Source organism: Vigna umbellata, chromosome 10 (genome assembly GCF_029865625.1).
Source record: "Vigna umbellata cultivar VRB3 chromosome 10, Vumbellata_1.0, whole genome shotgun sequence".
Taxonomy (NCBI): domain Eukaryota; kingdom Viridiplantae; phylum Streptophyta; class Magnoliopsida; order Fabales; family Fabaceae; genus Vigna; species Vigna umbellata.
The window spans coordinates 11,196,392-11,212,117 of record NC_142174.1 but is presented as its reverse complement, the minus strand read 5'-3'; the positions used below and the strand labels follow the sequence as shown (position 1 = coordinate 11,212,117).

General features: G+C 34.0%; 2 protein-coding genes across 3 annotated transcripts; both read left to right on the top strand.

The window, feature by feature from the left end:
• The first annotated feature begins 3,797 nt into the window (after positions 1-3,797).
• LOC124830500 (uncharacterized) lies at positions 3,798-7,650 on the top strand. 2 transcript variants are annotated; one of them, XM_047304234.2, is made up of 3 exons: positions 3,798-4,111; positions 4,733-6,649; positions 6,921-7,650. In XM_047304234.2, the coding sequence occupies exons 2-3, from the start codon at positions 4,748-4,750 to the stop codon at positions 7,248-7,250; spliced, it is 2,232 nt and encodes a 743-aa protein (XP_047160190.2). In that variant the 5' UTR covers positions 3,798-4,111; positions 4,733-4,747; the 3' UTR covers positions 7,251-7,650. The 2 variants fall into 2 exon arrangements, with proteins under 2 accessions (XP_047160190.2, XP_047160189.2); XM_047304233.2 differs by having other exon boundaries at positions 4,725-6,649.
• An 819-nt stretch (positions 7,651-8,469) lies between these two features.
• LOC124830499 (signal peptide peptidase-like 2) lies at positions 8,470-13,538 on the top strand. Its single transcript, XM_047304232.2, has 14 exons — positions 8,470-8,773; positions 8,975-9,133; positions 9,222-9,333; positions 9,488-9,607; positions 9,819-9,970; positions 10,078-10,260; positions 10,472-10,506; positions 10,646-10,802; positions 11,212-11,265; positions 12,112-12,204; positions 12,290-12,432; positions 12,697-12,767; positions 12,993-13,076; positions 13,193-13,538. Exons 1-14 carry the CDS (start codon positions 8,627-8,629, stop codon positions 13,312-13,314), a joined length of 1,632 nt encoding a protein of 543 aa, XP_047160188.2. The 5' UTR covers positions 8,470-8,626; the 3' UTR covers positions 13,315-13,538.
• The last annotated feature ends 2,188 nt before the right edge of the window (positions 13,539-15,726 follow it).

Sequence of the window (15,726 nt, the reverse complement as noted above, 5' to 3'; positions counted from 1 at the left end):
AAGTTTGAATGTGATGTTTAAATACAATAAAGTTTTCCCTATCACGAAAATTACGTAATCTGTAAAAGTTAAATTTGTTTCTTTCATTATGTCGTTATCATCATACAACTTTTTTTTTAATTTATATAAATGTGATTTTCATAACATAACACATGTGTCTGAGAATCTTGTAAAAAGTCAACATTAAAATTTCAACAAACTATTGTGAAAATAGTGAAACCATTCAAAATATCTATATTTACTCAGAAATTCCTCTAAATGCTTCAATATCATTTAGATGCTAAATATTCATACTACGTAATTTTCAATCGATCAAAACTTAAACTAAAAGTTATTATATTTCTCTCGGACAAATCAATTGATGTTTCTCGTTTACTCCATCACCATATTTTCCATAGTCTGTCTGTCTACATTCTCTAGTCTGTCTGTCTACATTCTCTTTTCAAACGCAATTATGTTTGTTTTGTTAGCAAGCCTTCAAAATTCTAATTCGTAAATACATATAAACTTACAAGTAAGAATTACGTTACTTATAGAACAAGTTAGAAGTAAATTTGTTTTACAGGATGCACAAAAATGCTCTCTTCTATTTTCTTAAAGTTTCTTTAAGATTTTCAATATCTTTTATCAGTATTCTAGCACGAACCTTTTTCATTCTGACGGTTAGTCCTTTGTTGATTACTTTTGTTTTGAGCCAAATAAACGATTGTTGTCGGCATAATCCGTTTATTTTATGTACGAAAGTCTCCTCTTTTGCACAGAGGAGGATATTAGTTACAAGTTGTTGATTGGAAGAAAGTTTAAGTTATTTTAGCCTAGAACAAAGTTTGACAAGACATGAATATAAATTGGAACATCATGACCACCATTAGTGCAACGGTGACCACTGAACGTGACGATATTCAATTTTTCATCAACCAATTGCTATAGTTGGAGCAAGAGAACCTTGACATGACAGACGTTGTCGCTTAGAATTAGAAGCAATTGCATGCTTGAGATGTTCTGCATAATTTGGAGCACAAAAGGGAATGTTATATTGAACCAACTTCTCCTTCATTCCTCATTCATCCATGCACCTTTTCTTCCACGTCATCACAACTATCATATTCAAGTGTCATTTTATGAAATTCATTATTTATCTACAAGTCCTTTCGTTTATTATAATTATTTATTTGTTGTCCTGTTATTCCTTGTGGCACACATCCGGTTTCCTCATTCAGCCTAACCTCCGACAACTACCGTGGCTCATTCCGTTAATCTCATTATACCAAACTAATTAAATAAACCGTTGTTTTCTTCTTAATAAACTGTTTTTTTCTTGTTAAATCTAAATTATAAAAATCCAATCTGTTTCATAAACAAGTGCTTAAAGAACTTTGAAGCTAGGAAATCCATATAGAAGGTGTCTGTTATTATGAGGATCACTCTGTTAACTCTCCTCAACTAGTGTTGGTGAACTTTGTCCCATGCTCCCATGTCAATTACCAACAAAAACAAATATCCTTCAAAATATACATTTATTTAGGGAATTTTTTTTGGAGGATAATTTACTTTTATAATATATTTTAAAATAGTTTATAATTTGTTTGGATAATTTTTAAGAAAAATAATAAGTTTTTAAAATTTGTAAAAATGCATTTTAGTTACATATAGCGTCAAATTTCACAAAAAAAGTATTATTTTAAAGTTTTTTTTAACACTTTCTCTACTTTAATTTCATATTTCTTTTTATATTTTCTCTTTGATTAGACTTAATGATTTGAAATTGTTTTCTCGTATAATATCATTAGAGAATTTTTTAATTCTAGTCAATCTTAATTATTTTTCGCTAATCAACATGAAAGTTGTTTTTTTTTTTCTATTTAAGCCATTACTATTTCTTAGTTTACTTTAATTAGGAATCTTTTGTCATATCATTAAAAGAATTGATTATTTTTAAGTTGATGGCAGTTAAAATTTTTACAATATCAATGATAGTGTATGTAAAATTTTTTGAGTGTTAAATTATTTTTTTAGTTTACATGCTAAAATAATTTATTTATTAATTTATTAATGTCAATCAAAATAATTACTTTTTTCAGCTGAGTTTTTTCAACTAATGTCAGTAAAATAAGACTATTCCTTTTATAATTGCAAATAGATTATTTTTCATGAAATAATACTGATTATTTTTTTTTATCAGTGTCTTCAGAGTTAAAATGCTATTTTTTGTATGCACAGAATAATTAAAATACTCTATATCTAAATAGAAAAAATAATTAAATAAACTTAAATTATCTTATCAATAAAATATTTGAAAATTAACCAATTTAAAATGAAATAATTCAAATTATTATATTTAAATTTCCTAATGTTTTTTATCCAGACACAATAATACATTTTATATCATTAAAATTATTTTAAATAAAATTCAACTTTCCTTCAAAAGACCTAAAATCTTATACTGCCCATATCTTTAGGAAGCACACTAACCATTGCATTATATATTATGTCTTACATTTACCTCTATAACCTGATTTTTCTTTCGTATGTTGAATAGCTCTTGTACAACAACTATTTAACTTTTTTTTCTCTTCAATTTATCAATCTCAATGTAAAGAGATAAAAAGGGAAAAGATGTACACAAATCATAAGTTAATTAATCTTCATAAGTTATAAAATGTGAGTGTATCTTTGATACGAATTAGTTGTATATTGTAGATTTAAGCTTTGTTTTTCACATTTGCACTATTTTCATGATCAAGTGTAAATTGAAAATTATTCACTAATTTTTTCAAATTTCCATCTTATTTGATTTTTTTTTCTTTCTATTTTTTCAGAATTCAGATAACCACACTCTCACCTTTAAATCTCCTCAAATCTATTCAAATTTATTTTCTAAATTTATTCTCATAAGCAAAGACATGGTAAAATCCTCTCAATGGAATTTGAGTTTTGAATTCTATGGTAAATGATTTTATATTCTTCTTACAATAATTTTGTATCAATTTAAAAAAAGCTTAAATACTTTTTCTGTGTTTTAACCTTGGACACGTTAATATTCTATTTCTTGTTTTATACTAAGAAATTAGTAAAAATATTAGAAATGACGTCACATATCAATCCAAGCACATGCAGTTCACCAATATTTTCATTTTTACCATATTGTCCTCTTCTTTTGAGTTTCTAATTGTAGGTCATTTCACCTTCTCTGCCTCTTCTGCCTATAATGACCCTAACCTAACCTATCTTATCATTACAACATTCTGAAAAAACTGAGCAATTTTGTGGGCACCAAAATTGACAAAAAAAATCCATCCTTATTATCTTATCATCATTATACGAACATAGATGAATTATTATTTTCATGAAATTGCTGTGTGTACGAGGGAATAGTTTCATCCTTTATGGGGGGCTTATTTGTCTTTTCACATGGCTGCACGCACGCACTTTACCGTGCTTCATTGGTCCCACATGCCGATTATTGAGTGAGACACAAAAAAGCAAATAATAATTTAATTAACTAGTTTTATTTTTTATTTATTTGATTTTTAATTTGTTCAACTTGGTTTTTTACTGTTGAAATATATTACGTTATTCTCAAGTAACAAAATGTTTTTTCCTTTTTTGGTAGTGTAATTGAATAAAAAATCACATTGCGTATATTTTAATGATTAAAGAATATATTCAACATTTTTATGAAAATAAATGTAACAAGAAAAATGAAGAATTTAGCGTAGTAAATAATAATAAAAAAGCTAAGAAAAAGAGAACAGCACAATGATGGTGTTTGAAGACAATAGCTTTAATTTTAGCATAGACATGTACAGAAGATCATCTGTTCACTGTCTCTTCTTTCCGCTCCTTTTCGTGTGAGAGAGAGTTCGTTGTTCCTCTCTTTTCTGTAGTTACCGTTCTACCTTCACTTTTTTCACACCATTTATAATGCTTCGCTGCTTCTTCTTCTTCTTCCCACTGTCTTTGTCTTTTGTTTTCGAATTCTGACTTTCCAAGGAGCCAAGAAGGAGTGTTCTTTCTTCGGTTATACTCTTGGAGACTTTTTTTATCAAGTTTAGAGACAATGATTATGTGTTGACACTCATTCTTTCATCACTTCTCCAACAACTACTTCGTATGGCCCTTTCCTTTTGCTGCTTTTCATTTCTTGTAATTTTATACTGTTATTGTTTGGTGTTAAAGTGAGCTTTATTTTAATTTTTCGAACATTACACTGAACATTCGCGCTGCAATTACCATCCTTGTAATCACTTTACTCAAATTCTGCGTGTTACACATGTAAAAAACCTTCTACTTTTGCAATTAATTTGGGGGGAGTAAAAAAATGTTATCTTCAAGCTTTTCTGGAAGCCAGTTTCTAACTTTTGATTACACTTGTGGGACGCTCTCTTCTTTCACAACAATAGTTGTTTGCAACTGCGAGTTTGTTGATTTCTGTGTCAGTGGTGGTGGCGTTTCTGACTTGCAATTAGCAGTTTGTTGTGAAATATTATCACATTCTGTTTCAGTTGTGATTTTCAGCTGTTTATGTTAAAATTTAGGTCCGAATCATTATTGATATTTCTGTGTTGACTGGGAAGCTGAGCTAAATATTCGTAGATTAGTTGCAAAATAAGATTTAAAACTCTTTCAATTACACACCAAATGCAACATTTTGTCAAGTGCAATTTGATCTCTCTCTTGCAAAGTAATCGTTTTTTTTCTTGTTTTAATTTTCCTTTGAATAGTATTGCAGGGCTGTAGTCTGTGAATGGGGCAAGAATTGGAGTTGGATCTGAACGACAAGTCTTCCGTGGGTCTTAGTCCCGACACAGTTCTTCCATCTCAGCAATATTGTTTGAATGTGAAGAAAATATATAAAAATGGGAAACCCACTGGGAAAGATGATTTTTTGAAACTTAAAGAGAACTTTGCTGATATCAATTTTGGTAGGTCCCGTAATTCTTCTTCACATAAGAGCCTTACCTTTAGATCTCATGGACTTGTAGGTAATTTAGAAATTAGAAAAGGTTCCAAGTATGAGACTTCAGAGCAAGTTATAAGTATAAAGAAAATGAGCACCATGAGGGGAAGGAAAAAAATAGAAATTTCATCTAGGAGTAGTGATGCCTCTTTTTCGGGTAGTGTTGTTGATTCTCTGTGCGGTTCAGATGATGAAAGTATGGACGAGAGACCTTCAGTAATATCCCAGGACTCTAATTTATGTTCACCATTTTCATCTGTTTCTGGTTCCTGTGCTGGAATGGAGAACAACACTTCAAATGGCTATATTGAATTTTGCTTAAATTCGGATGTTTGGGATGAAAATTATGGTGCTGTAGAAGGGATTGGTTCTATAAATACAGAAAGCATAGGTGACAAGGTTGTTTGTTCACTAATCGATGGTAATTATCATCTCAAAAAAGATTCAGTTCATGGATTTCAAAAGCCAGTCTCTTCTATAGTTGAAATCTCTCACATGCAACCTCCTTCCGAGAGTGACTGCTCTCCAAGAGCAAGTCCAAAAGTCTCACTCGCCTCTATGAAGAAAAGGTTAACTCCATTCACAAAGTCGAAAACTTTGACTAGCCCAGTGAATTGTGTGCTGGAAACTGAGCTCGAATTAACTCGTACTAGAAATGGCACAAGAAACAGGACTTATCAGAGATCTTTGTTAAATGACTTCTCTGACACAGCAAAGCATTCTGACATTATTTCTGAATTTATCAATAGAGATATCCAGTTTTCAGGTCTATCATACTCACCTGTTCATCTTCATGGCAAACTCAAGTTGAAAAACAAACATGGACTGCCAGTTTTTGAGTTCAGGGTAAAGTGCCCTGAAGATGTCTTTGTGGCAAAGACCTGGAAATCAGACAATGCTTTCAACTGGGCGTATACCTTTCACTCGATGGATAATAGAAAGAAAAGTACGGCCTCTGACTTTGGATCCCATTATTCTGACAAAGATTCATCAATGGTAGCACAGATGCTAGTTTCCTCTGATTCATGTTCGAAATTAGAAGTTGGAATGTTTGACAACTCTATGGTAACAGAGTTTGTGTTGTTTGATCTTGCACGCTCAAGAAAAAGTGTTTCGCCGGAAAAAAAGCCTTACAGCGAGAAAAATTGTTCCAACACTTTAAAAGATTCCCGTGTAGGAATGAAGAGAGAAACTTTGAGACCAGACGAAGAGACTTTGGCAACTAAAAGCAAGCCTATATCAAGCAATGCGTGTTTTGACAATTCAAATTCTTATCCTTTGTCATCCACAGAATTATATTCAAACCCTGAGATGGCTGCCATTGTTTTGCAAATTCCTTTTCGCAAGAGTGAAAGCTTGAAATGCGAAAGGAAGGATAGAGTGAAGGCTGAAGCGTATTCCAAACAAAGTGATCTCTCTTCAGCTGTAGAGCAGAGTAGAAAAAGCCTTCATAACGGAAAAGTCCTAGAACAGGTGAAGGTGGTACTACCAACCGGCAACCATGGCTTGCCAAGTTCTGATAGCCAGGGTCCCTCATCATTACTTGATCGATGGAAACATGGTGGAGGTTGTGATTGCGGTGGCTGGGACATGGCGTGTCCCCTTATTCTCTTAGGCAACCCTGCTGTTCAATTTGCTGACGACAACCCTCTTATGGAGGAATATCAAACTCTGGAACTTTTCACTCAGGTAAAGCTTCAATTTCACAACAACTCTAGTGAAAAGACTTTAAATAAATTTATTTAGAAAAATAGTCATACATTTACGTTTCTTTTCTTGTATAGGAGTTTATTTTTTGTATTTTCTCTTTCCGAATAAAGATATAAGCATCCAGAATAGGATAACAAACAAAAAGATACTGACTCTATTTTGCTAAGTGATCTAATTCCAAAGACATGCATCTGCATAAGATGTCAATTCATTGTTTTCTCTGGTACTTATTTCTCCTTCTGGTGCATAGGGAGTCAAAGAACGAACTCCTACATTTGGCATGACGATGGTTGAAGAGGGGCAATATGCAGTTGATTTCCATGCACAGTTATCTCCATTACAAGCTTTCTCCATTTGTGTTGCCATTTTGCATGGCACCTCCACCTTCGGTGTTACGGGGCAGGAGAAAAGGAAACAGATTTCTCGATGCAATTCATTGAAAATGCTTCTTGAGGAGGAGGTGGAGTTATTGATGAACTCAGTGACCAAAGGTGAGAAAAAGAATGTGTCCGAGATTCATAAAGGAATTCCTCGATCCTATGTGCCAAACCCTCCTTTTTCTCCTATTGCTCGCGTATAAAAGTGTAGAGTTCACTCGATCCAAGTGAGATATTTCTGCAAGCTTTGAGCCCATTGTTCAAGCCTTTGCTATTGCTGGCTTGACCTTGCGGAGAACAGGACTTACATGAATATGAGTAGGAGGTGCAACATTCTCTGCTTCTGCTTATTTGAACTGGGTCTGGGTCATTGCTCATGATGTCAAAAGCATATACACAATGTCACCCACAATGCGCTGCTATATCATGAAGAAAATGTGCATCATAGTCTGTAACACCAAATAGAACATAATATTGTCCATATTGTAAGGGATAAAAGAGGGTATAGAAATTGGTTGTAGTCTGGATTCCAGTCCTTTCTGTATGTAAACATTCAGAAATCAAATCACACTGGAAATCAATCTATTAATTTGTTTAATAAAACTTGTCAGTGCCTGGGACAAAATCCCAGATGAACCTCCATTTAACAGGAAGACAGAGTAGATCATAAACCACAGCCACAACTTTTTTCAAAGGCATGTGCATAAATTTCTTCTTAAACATTCTAAAAAAATTATAGAAAAGGACTTTTTTTGGGTAAATTAATTAGTGTATGCATGGGTTAAATTTTATAAATGATTTATTTCAATTTTTCTAATTTTAATTTATTAAAACCTTAATTTAATTTGTTTTATTTTATGGAATTACTTATAGAGAAGTTTCTTAAATAAGCTCTTGGAATTACTTATAATATTCAGTATTATAAAAGTGTGATTTTTGCTTCTTCTAGTTTAAATTATACCAATTAAGTTATCCACACATGACTATTATGCAATTATCTGGATCTTTAATAGAATATATTAGAAACTTGAAAATAAAAATAAACTAAATTTTGAAATTAAACATAAATAATATTTCGAAATATATAAATTCACCTATCTCGAAGTCTAAAATATAGCTTGTGTATCTATAATTTGCTTACTAATTGGCACTATTTGATTCATTGTGCAATGCAAACAAAATCACTGTGACATATTCTCCTTGCGAATTCTAAAATAATTACAGTTTTTGTATTTAAGTTTATTTCAAGTGCAGAATGAGAAAGTAGTTTCATTAAAAAATGACTGATGTTTAAAAAATTAGAGGGATTAGTATTGTTGTTTTATTAGAGTCTTAAAAGATGTGCATGAATACTTTTAAATTAAAAGGAAGATAAGTCCGAATAGAAATTACAACAACCTGATGAAGCAGGTAATTTCCCTTTCAATAATAATAGTAACATGCCTCTTGCTTTTTTATTTCCTACTGATGGATCAAAGTTGAAAGTGGATTTTTCCGAGACGCGGCGGCGTCTGTCTCTCTTCGTTTCAACTATGAGTTGGTAATGATTTGTTAATCTTGTTGAGGTGAGACTGCATCCATGGCTTCCGAGAAGATCTGTTCGATTCTCTTATTTTCTGCAGTTATATTGCTTCTCCAAGATGCCCCTTCTGTCTTAGCTGGGGACATAGTTCATGACGACGATTCCACTCCCAAGAAGCCGGGTTGCGCGAACCAGTTCGTTCTGGTATACCCACTTTGCAAAGTTCAATTCTTTTTCTCTTTTCGTTTCTGGGTTTCTCACCTTTTCAGGTACTAGAGGCATGCGTGGTCATGGAGCATCATAATCATATTGTCCAGAATTAGACAATATTTGAGCGTTTAGTTCTTTAGCTATTAATTAGCCTCGAGTTCAATCTGAGTTATGAATAACTTTTCTAATTGTCAGGTAAAAGTGCAAACCTGGGTTAACGGTGTAGAGGATGCTGAATTTGTTGGTGTGGGTGCCAGATTTGGCAGAGCCATTGTGTCAAAAGAGAAAAATGCAAAACATACACGCCTTATTCTTTCAGATCCTCGTGATTGTTGCAGCCCGCCAAAGAACAAGGTTCTTTCTTCGTTTGTATCGTGTTGTAGGGTAGTTTGGCCACTAGTGTAGCAAAGTACTGAATGTTAGTAGTTGTCTAAACTGTCAGATTGTGGGAGATGTCATCATGGTGGATCGAGGCAACTGTACATTCACAAGAAAGGCAAATACTGCACAAAATGCTAATGCTTCAGCCATCCTCATTATAAATAACCAAAAAGGTAAAAAGATATCCAAGATTTTTTTTTCGTTTTTGCTTTTTTTTTTTTGTGTGCGGGGTTGTTATTTTAGTAGTTGGAGGAGTTGCTCCGCTGTTATGTATATTTCGTACACCTATTTCTCTTTTCATGTCAAATTTGTTTTCATTGTTTGCAGAACTCTACAAGATGGTTTGCGATCCTGATGAAACTGATTTGAACATACATATACCTGCAGTCATGCTTCCACTAGATGCAGGTGCAAGACTAGAAAAAATGCTGACAAGTACTTCATCTGGTGAGCTTCCTTTCGATTTTCAAAATATCTCTGGATGTTTTCTTGTGCATGCTATGTGGAAATTGTAATAGTTTCTGAGTAATGCGTTTAGCTAAGTGATGGTCACAACATCTTTAATGCTTATGAGAAGATTCTGTAATTGCAATGCAACTGCTATTTTTGTTTTTCCTGCAAGAGAGGGGAGCTTCTAATTTTTTTTGCCACTTTGCAGTGTCTGTGCAGCTATACTCACCACGTAGACCACCTGTTGACATAGCAGAAGTATTTCTTTGGATGATGGCAGTTCTTACCATATTGTGTGCATCATATTGGTCAGCTTGGACAGCCCGAGAAGCAGCTATTGAACAGGATAAGCTCCTAAAGGTCTGTTTTTCCTATTATGTCAGTATTCCCTCAAGTTGGATTTTCATTGTTGTCTTAATACATTTTTTTATCCCACTACTTAATCTGAATTTCTTTTTTTCTTATAGGATGCTTCAGATGAAATCCCTAACACTAAATATTCTAGTGTTAGTGGAGTTGTAAATATGAACGTGAAAGCTGCAGTCCTTTTTGTTGTATTTGCTTCATGTTTCCTGTTTATGCTTTACAAACTGATGTCGTCGTGGTTCATTGATGTTTTGGTTGTTCTCTTCTGCATTGGTGGGATTGAGGTATTAACTTCCAATAAATCAGTCAAAAATTTATATTTTTGCATCAGTGTGAGGAAAAATCTGAGCAGGAAAAAGGAGGGCACCACATTAATGCTTGTTATAGAAACTCTCTGTAGTCCTTACCAAATACAAACTGTGTCTTTCCTTCAATTGACATGCTATTCTCTACCAAGTCATCGGTAACCATGTGTTTTTTTGTATATGTATGTAGGGCTTGCAAACTTGCTTGGTTGCTCTTTTGTCCAGGTGTGGTATATTCTGTCATAATGTTTGATTTTCAACTCTTTCATCCTTTATGTCCTTTTTAATTAAACTTATCAATTTGTTTCTCACTTCCTCCATGATTTTAACTCATAGAAGAAACTTACATTGTTTTCCTGTGCAGGTGGTTCAAGCATGCTGGAGAGGCATACATCAAAGTACCTTTCTTGGGATCTATCTCATACCTGACTTTGGCTGTTTCTCCATTCTGTACAACATTTGCCGTTCTTTGGGCAGTTTATCGTAACAATTCCTTTGCCTGGATTTGTCAAGATATACTCGTAAGGATAAATATTTCTCCAGTCTTACATATCATGTAGACACTCAAGATCTAAAGAAAGTTTGTCTTTTTTGTTAGTATGAAAGGTGGTACATTTCTCATAATTTAGTTGTGCTTTATATGCATAAATTGTAAAATGTGTCCTGGCAGGAAGCCATTTGCCTCTGCTACATACGACAAGGAAATTTAATGGTCTGTCAGGATTGTCAAAGGGGTGCTTTTGGTGAAGGCTTCTTTGGATCCTTATTTCTAAATGCAATTTTTTCATAATACTATACAAATATCATGGACTTCGCTATTCTAAATACATGATATGAAAATTTTGTTTATATGTTTATACTTAACTAGATATCGCCTTTATACTTACAGTCCATTTAATCTTAAATAATTTTTCATGGTTGCTTTAACAGGGAATTGCACTGATTATGACAGTTCTACAGATTGTACATGTACCAAATCTCAAGGTAATTATTTGAGCTCACATTATTATGTTTGTGCTGTGCTTTATGTTAGCCATGATAAAATTATTCTTGAATTCTGTCACTTTTCAGTAGAAGCCATTGAATGGGCCTTTCTTTTTATACATCTTTTACTGGGAAGAAATTAACTAACAACGTATTTAAATTGTATCTGGTGTTGCATTACCTCTATGTTTAATTACTATTTGCTCAGCAAGCACTCCCTTCTATAGTTTGTCAAGTTAGAGAAGTTGTCTTGATATATTTATGCTACAGGAAATATTTTTTAAAGAAAATCATGGTCTTGTTATGCGGTGGCTTATATTAGCATGTTGGGGAACACATGAAGATAATTGGGATCGGCTTTTGACATGATTTACATTTGGATTACCTACTTTGATCCTTGTTTTTTTTTTATTTTTTTTATTTCTTAGTTGTACCAAAGAAAGCTAAAATGGTATAATTGGGCTGAATTGATTGTTAACCAAGTTTCAAAACACGTAATTTTTAAGACTTAAAAAAAGTGTCTTTTACATGCTACTTTTGATAAGCACTTGGAAAACTCATCCTCAAAAGTGGAGAACCGAATACTTAAGCATTCAACCGAACATCTTTTATCACTCAACGTGGGACTTATATGCTCCATAATACCAAGTTCCTATCACATCAATACTACTATCACCACCAACACTACTACTATTGACTATTGTTGCAACCAAGGTCATCACAAAAAACTAGAGCAAATCATAAAACTTAAATTGGTTTTATTTTCTTAAAATTTTGGAACTTGGCAACCATCCCAAATAGGCCCCAAGATACTTAAGTTGAAATATTGACTGTTTCCTGAATTAGGTTGGTACTGTTCTTCTCGGCTGTGCTTTCATCTACGACATCTTTTGGGTGTTTGTCTCAAAGAAGTTCTTCAAGGAAAGTGTCATGATTGTGGTTAGTACTATGCACCATTCTATTGCATGACAATCACTAAGACTATGTATTTACTTATTTTAATTCTGCTTACTTTTTCTCATAGGTAGCCCGAGGTGATCGAAGTGGAGAAGATGGAATTCCAATGTTACTAAAATTCCCACGTATTTTTGATCCATGGGGTGGCTACAGCATCATAGGTTTTGGAGACATCCTTTTACCTGGAATGCTGGTGGCATTCTCACTCAGGTTTTCTTTCCTCCCTCTTGCATATGACTTGTGTCAACGCAAAATTTGATTTTAATAACAGTTTCCAGATTTCATGAATTGGAATCTTTGCTTCAGTATTTTTCCTAGAAAATGTTTCCAGGATTTTTTCTTTCACAATAGCAACCTCAGAAGGTAGAACAAAGGAAATTTGAGATCTTAAGACTTAAAATACTGTTTTGGTGAAGCAAGGACAAGTTCTAGATGCGGAAAAAGCTTTCTGATAAAAATGGTACGTGTTTTCAGGTACGATTGGCTAGCAAACAAGAGCCTTAGAGGTGGATATTTCTTGTGGGCAATGCTTGCATATGGCTTTGGTGAGAATCAAATACCAATCGCCTTGTCTTACTTCAGTAACATTTTTTCTTCAGCTATTAGAATCAAATAATTTTTTTCCCTTAAAGTAGGATACCTGACATGCATGGTTATTTCTTAGGTAGTGTAAGTATTACTGGGCTACGGAAAGTTTGTTAAATAGCCATTTTTAATCATTGATTTAAAGGTTACATACGCATGTTCTGACTTTTTTCCTAATGTTGCAGGTCTTTTAGTTACGTATGTGGCACTAAACTTGATGGACGGACATGGCCAACCAGCACTACTTTACATCGTTCCATTTACTCTTGGTACTTTTTATGGAAACTATTATTTTGTTACGGTTTCCTATCAAGATAAAAAATCATTGAAACCATAATCTATCTAGAAAAGGTGCTTACTCTTTTGCATGCATGGATTACTGCAGGAACCTTGATGACATTGGGGCAGAAGCGAGGAGATTTGAAAGGTTTGTGGAGAAATGGAGAACCTCAAAAACACTGCCCACATTTAAGACTCGAAAACAGTGGAGAATTAAGCCCTGAATGAAGTTGTAACATTTTTTGTACCTCTGTACCTTACAAAGCCTTAATTATTAGCACCAACCCCCTTTAAACAAACCAGGGGACTCATTTATAGAAACACTCTACATTTAGTGTAGAGTTTGTTACAATAGTGCTGCGTAGAAATCGCTTATGATTATACTTCTTCCTTTCCAATCCAAAATTGATAATTAATGTTTTTATTATATACATCAAAAGAAACTATTTCAAGACATGGATGGGAGTCAATTTCTGAAACAAGTTTCTCTCAAGTTGCTCCTCCTATCTTTGATGGAGATAACTATGATCTCTGGGCCATAAAAATGCAGAACTTCCTAGAGGCTTTGGATCTTTGGGAAGCAGTGGAGGAGGATTACGAAATTGCTCCGCTGCCCGACAACCCCACTATAGCCCAGATGAAAACCTACAAGGAGAAAAAAACCAGAAAAGCAAAGGCAAAGGCATGTTTATTTTCTGGTGTTTCAAAAATAATTTTCACCAGGATCATGTCTCACAACACAGCAAAAGCAATTTGGGATTACTTGAAGGAAGAATATGCAGGAGATGAGAGGATTAGAAGCATGCAAGTATTGAATTTAATGAGAGAATTTGAGCTGCAGCGAATGAAAGAATCAGACACCATAAAAGAGTACTCAAATACGTTGCTTGGCATTGCCAACAAAGTACGATTGTTGGGCACCGCTTTTTCTGATTCAAGAATTGTTGAAAAAATTCTTGTATCAGTACCAGAGAGATATGAAGCTTCTATAGCTACCTTGGAGAACACAAAGGATCTATCTAAAATCACTTTGGCAGAGGTGATGCATGCCTTACAGGCCCAAGAGCAAAGAAGACTTATGAGGCAAGAAGGATCTGTGGAGGGTGCTTTTCAAGTCCAATTCCAGAGCAATGGCAATAAACAGAAAAAGAAGCAGAACATTACACCAAACCTGGAAGATTAAACAAGATCAACAAGAGTAATGATAATCAGGTTTTTCCACCTTGTCCTCATTGTAAAAAAACCAATCATCCACAAAAAAGGTGTGGTGGAGACCTGATGTAAAGTGTCATAAGTGTGGGCAGCTAGGGCACATGGAAAAGATTTGCAAATCTCATCAACAACAAGGAGAAGTTAAGGTTGCTGAGGATCAACCACAAGAGGAACAATTGTTTGCTGTTACATGCTTTGCTGCCAATAGCTCCACAGAAAGTTGGCTCATAGACAGTGGTTGCACAAATCATATGAGTTATGATCGAGAGCTCTTTAAAGAACTTGACAAAACTGCACTTTCTAAAGTCAGAGTAGGTAATGGAGCATATATTGCAGTAAAAGGCAAAGGAACAGTGGCAATTGAAGGTCAAACAGGTTTGAAACTAATTTCAGATGTTTTATATGTTCCAGAAATTAACCAAAACCTGTTGAGTGTTCCTCAATTGCTTGAAAAAGGTTATAAGGTGTTGTTTGAAGATAAAAACTGCATAATCAAAGATTCAGCAGGCAAGGAAGTATTTAAAGTTAGAATGAAAAGAAAAAGCTTTGCTTTGGACTTCATGAGTGAAGAACATGCTGCAGTGCACAAAGAGGTCAGCAATACAATACTTTGGCATAAAAGATTGGGCCATTTTCACCACAGTGCTCTAATATTCTTGAAGAAGAATAACATGGTCAGAGGCTTACCTGATATAGAAGAAGAATCTCCTACATGCATTGCTTGTCAGTATGGAAAGCAAACAAGACTCCCATTTCCACAAAACAAGACTTGGAGGGCTATACAAAATCTACAATTGATACATACAGATGTTGGAGGACCTATGAGCACACCATCATTGAATGGAGTAGGTATTATATTATTTTCATTGATGACATGACAAGAATGTGTTGGATATATTTTATGAAGTTTAAATATGAAGTTGCTGACATTTTTTGGAAGTTTAAAACTTTGGTGGAAAATCAAAGCAAGTGCAAAATGCAGATGATCAGATCCGACAATGGAACTGAATATACTTCAAAAAAGTTTAACAAGTTTTGTGAAGATACAGGTATAGAACACCAGCTTACAGCCCCTTATTCACCTCAGCAAAATGGCACCGCAGAAAGGAAAAATCGGACAATTATGGAGATGGCTAGGTGCTTACTTCATGACAAAGATTTGCCTAAAAAATTCTGGGCAGAGGCTGTAAATACTGCAGTGTTTTTACTCAATAGATTGCCAACAAAAGCTTTACAACAGAGAACGCCTTTTGAAGCATGGTACGGTTACAAACCTGAGCTGTTTAATTTAAAGATATTTGGTTGCTTGTGTTTCTCTTATATTCCTCATATTAAGAGAGACAAATTGGACAAGAAAGCAGAACCTGGAATTTTTGTAGGCTATAGCTTGATTTCAAAGGCCTACAGGATCTATCTTCCACACAAAAA

Bases quoted from the DNA above. Each gene is read 5' to 3' on its own strand.
- LOC124830500 (XM_047304234.2), top strand. From the start codon at position 4,748: ATGGGGCAAGAATTGGAGTTGGATCTGAACGACAAGTCTTCCGTGGGT. The intron at 6,650-6,920 runs GTAAAGCTTCAA...TCTGGTGCATAG, and splicing joins CTCTGGAACTTTTCACTCAG to GGAGTCAAAGAACGAACTCC.
- LOC124830499 (XM_047304232.2), top strand. From the start codon at position 8,627: ATGGCTTCCGAGAAGATCTGTTCGATTCTCTTATTTTCTGCAGTTATA. The intron at 9,608-9,818 runs GTGAGCTTCCTT...GCCACTTTGCAG, and splicing joins GCTGACAAGTACTTCATCTG to TGTCTGTGCAGCTATACTCA. The intron at 12,768-12,992 runs GTGAGAATCAAA...CTAATGTTGCAG, and splicing joins AATGCTTGCATATGGCTTTG to GTCTTTTAGTTACGTATGTG.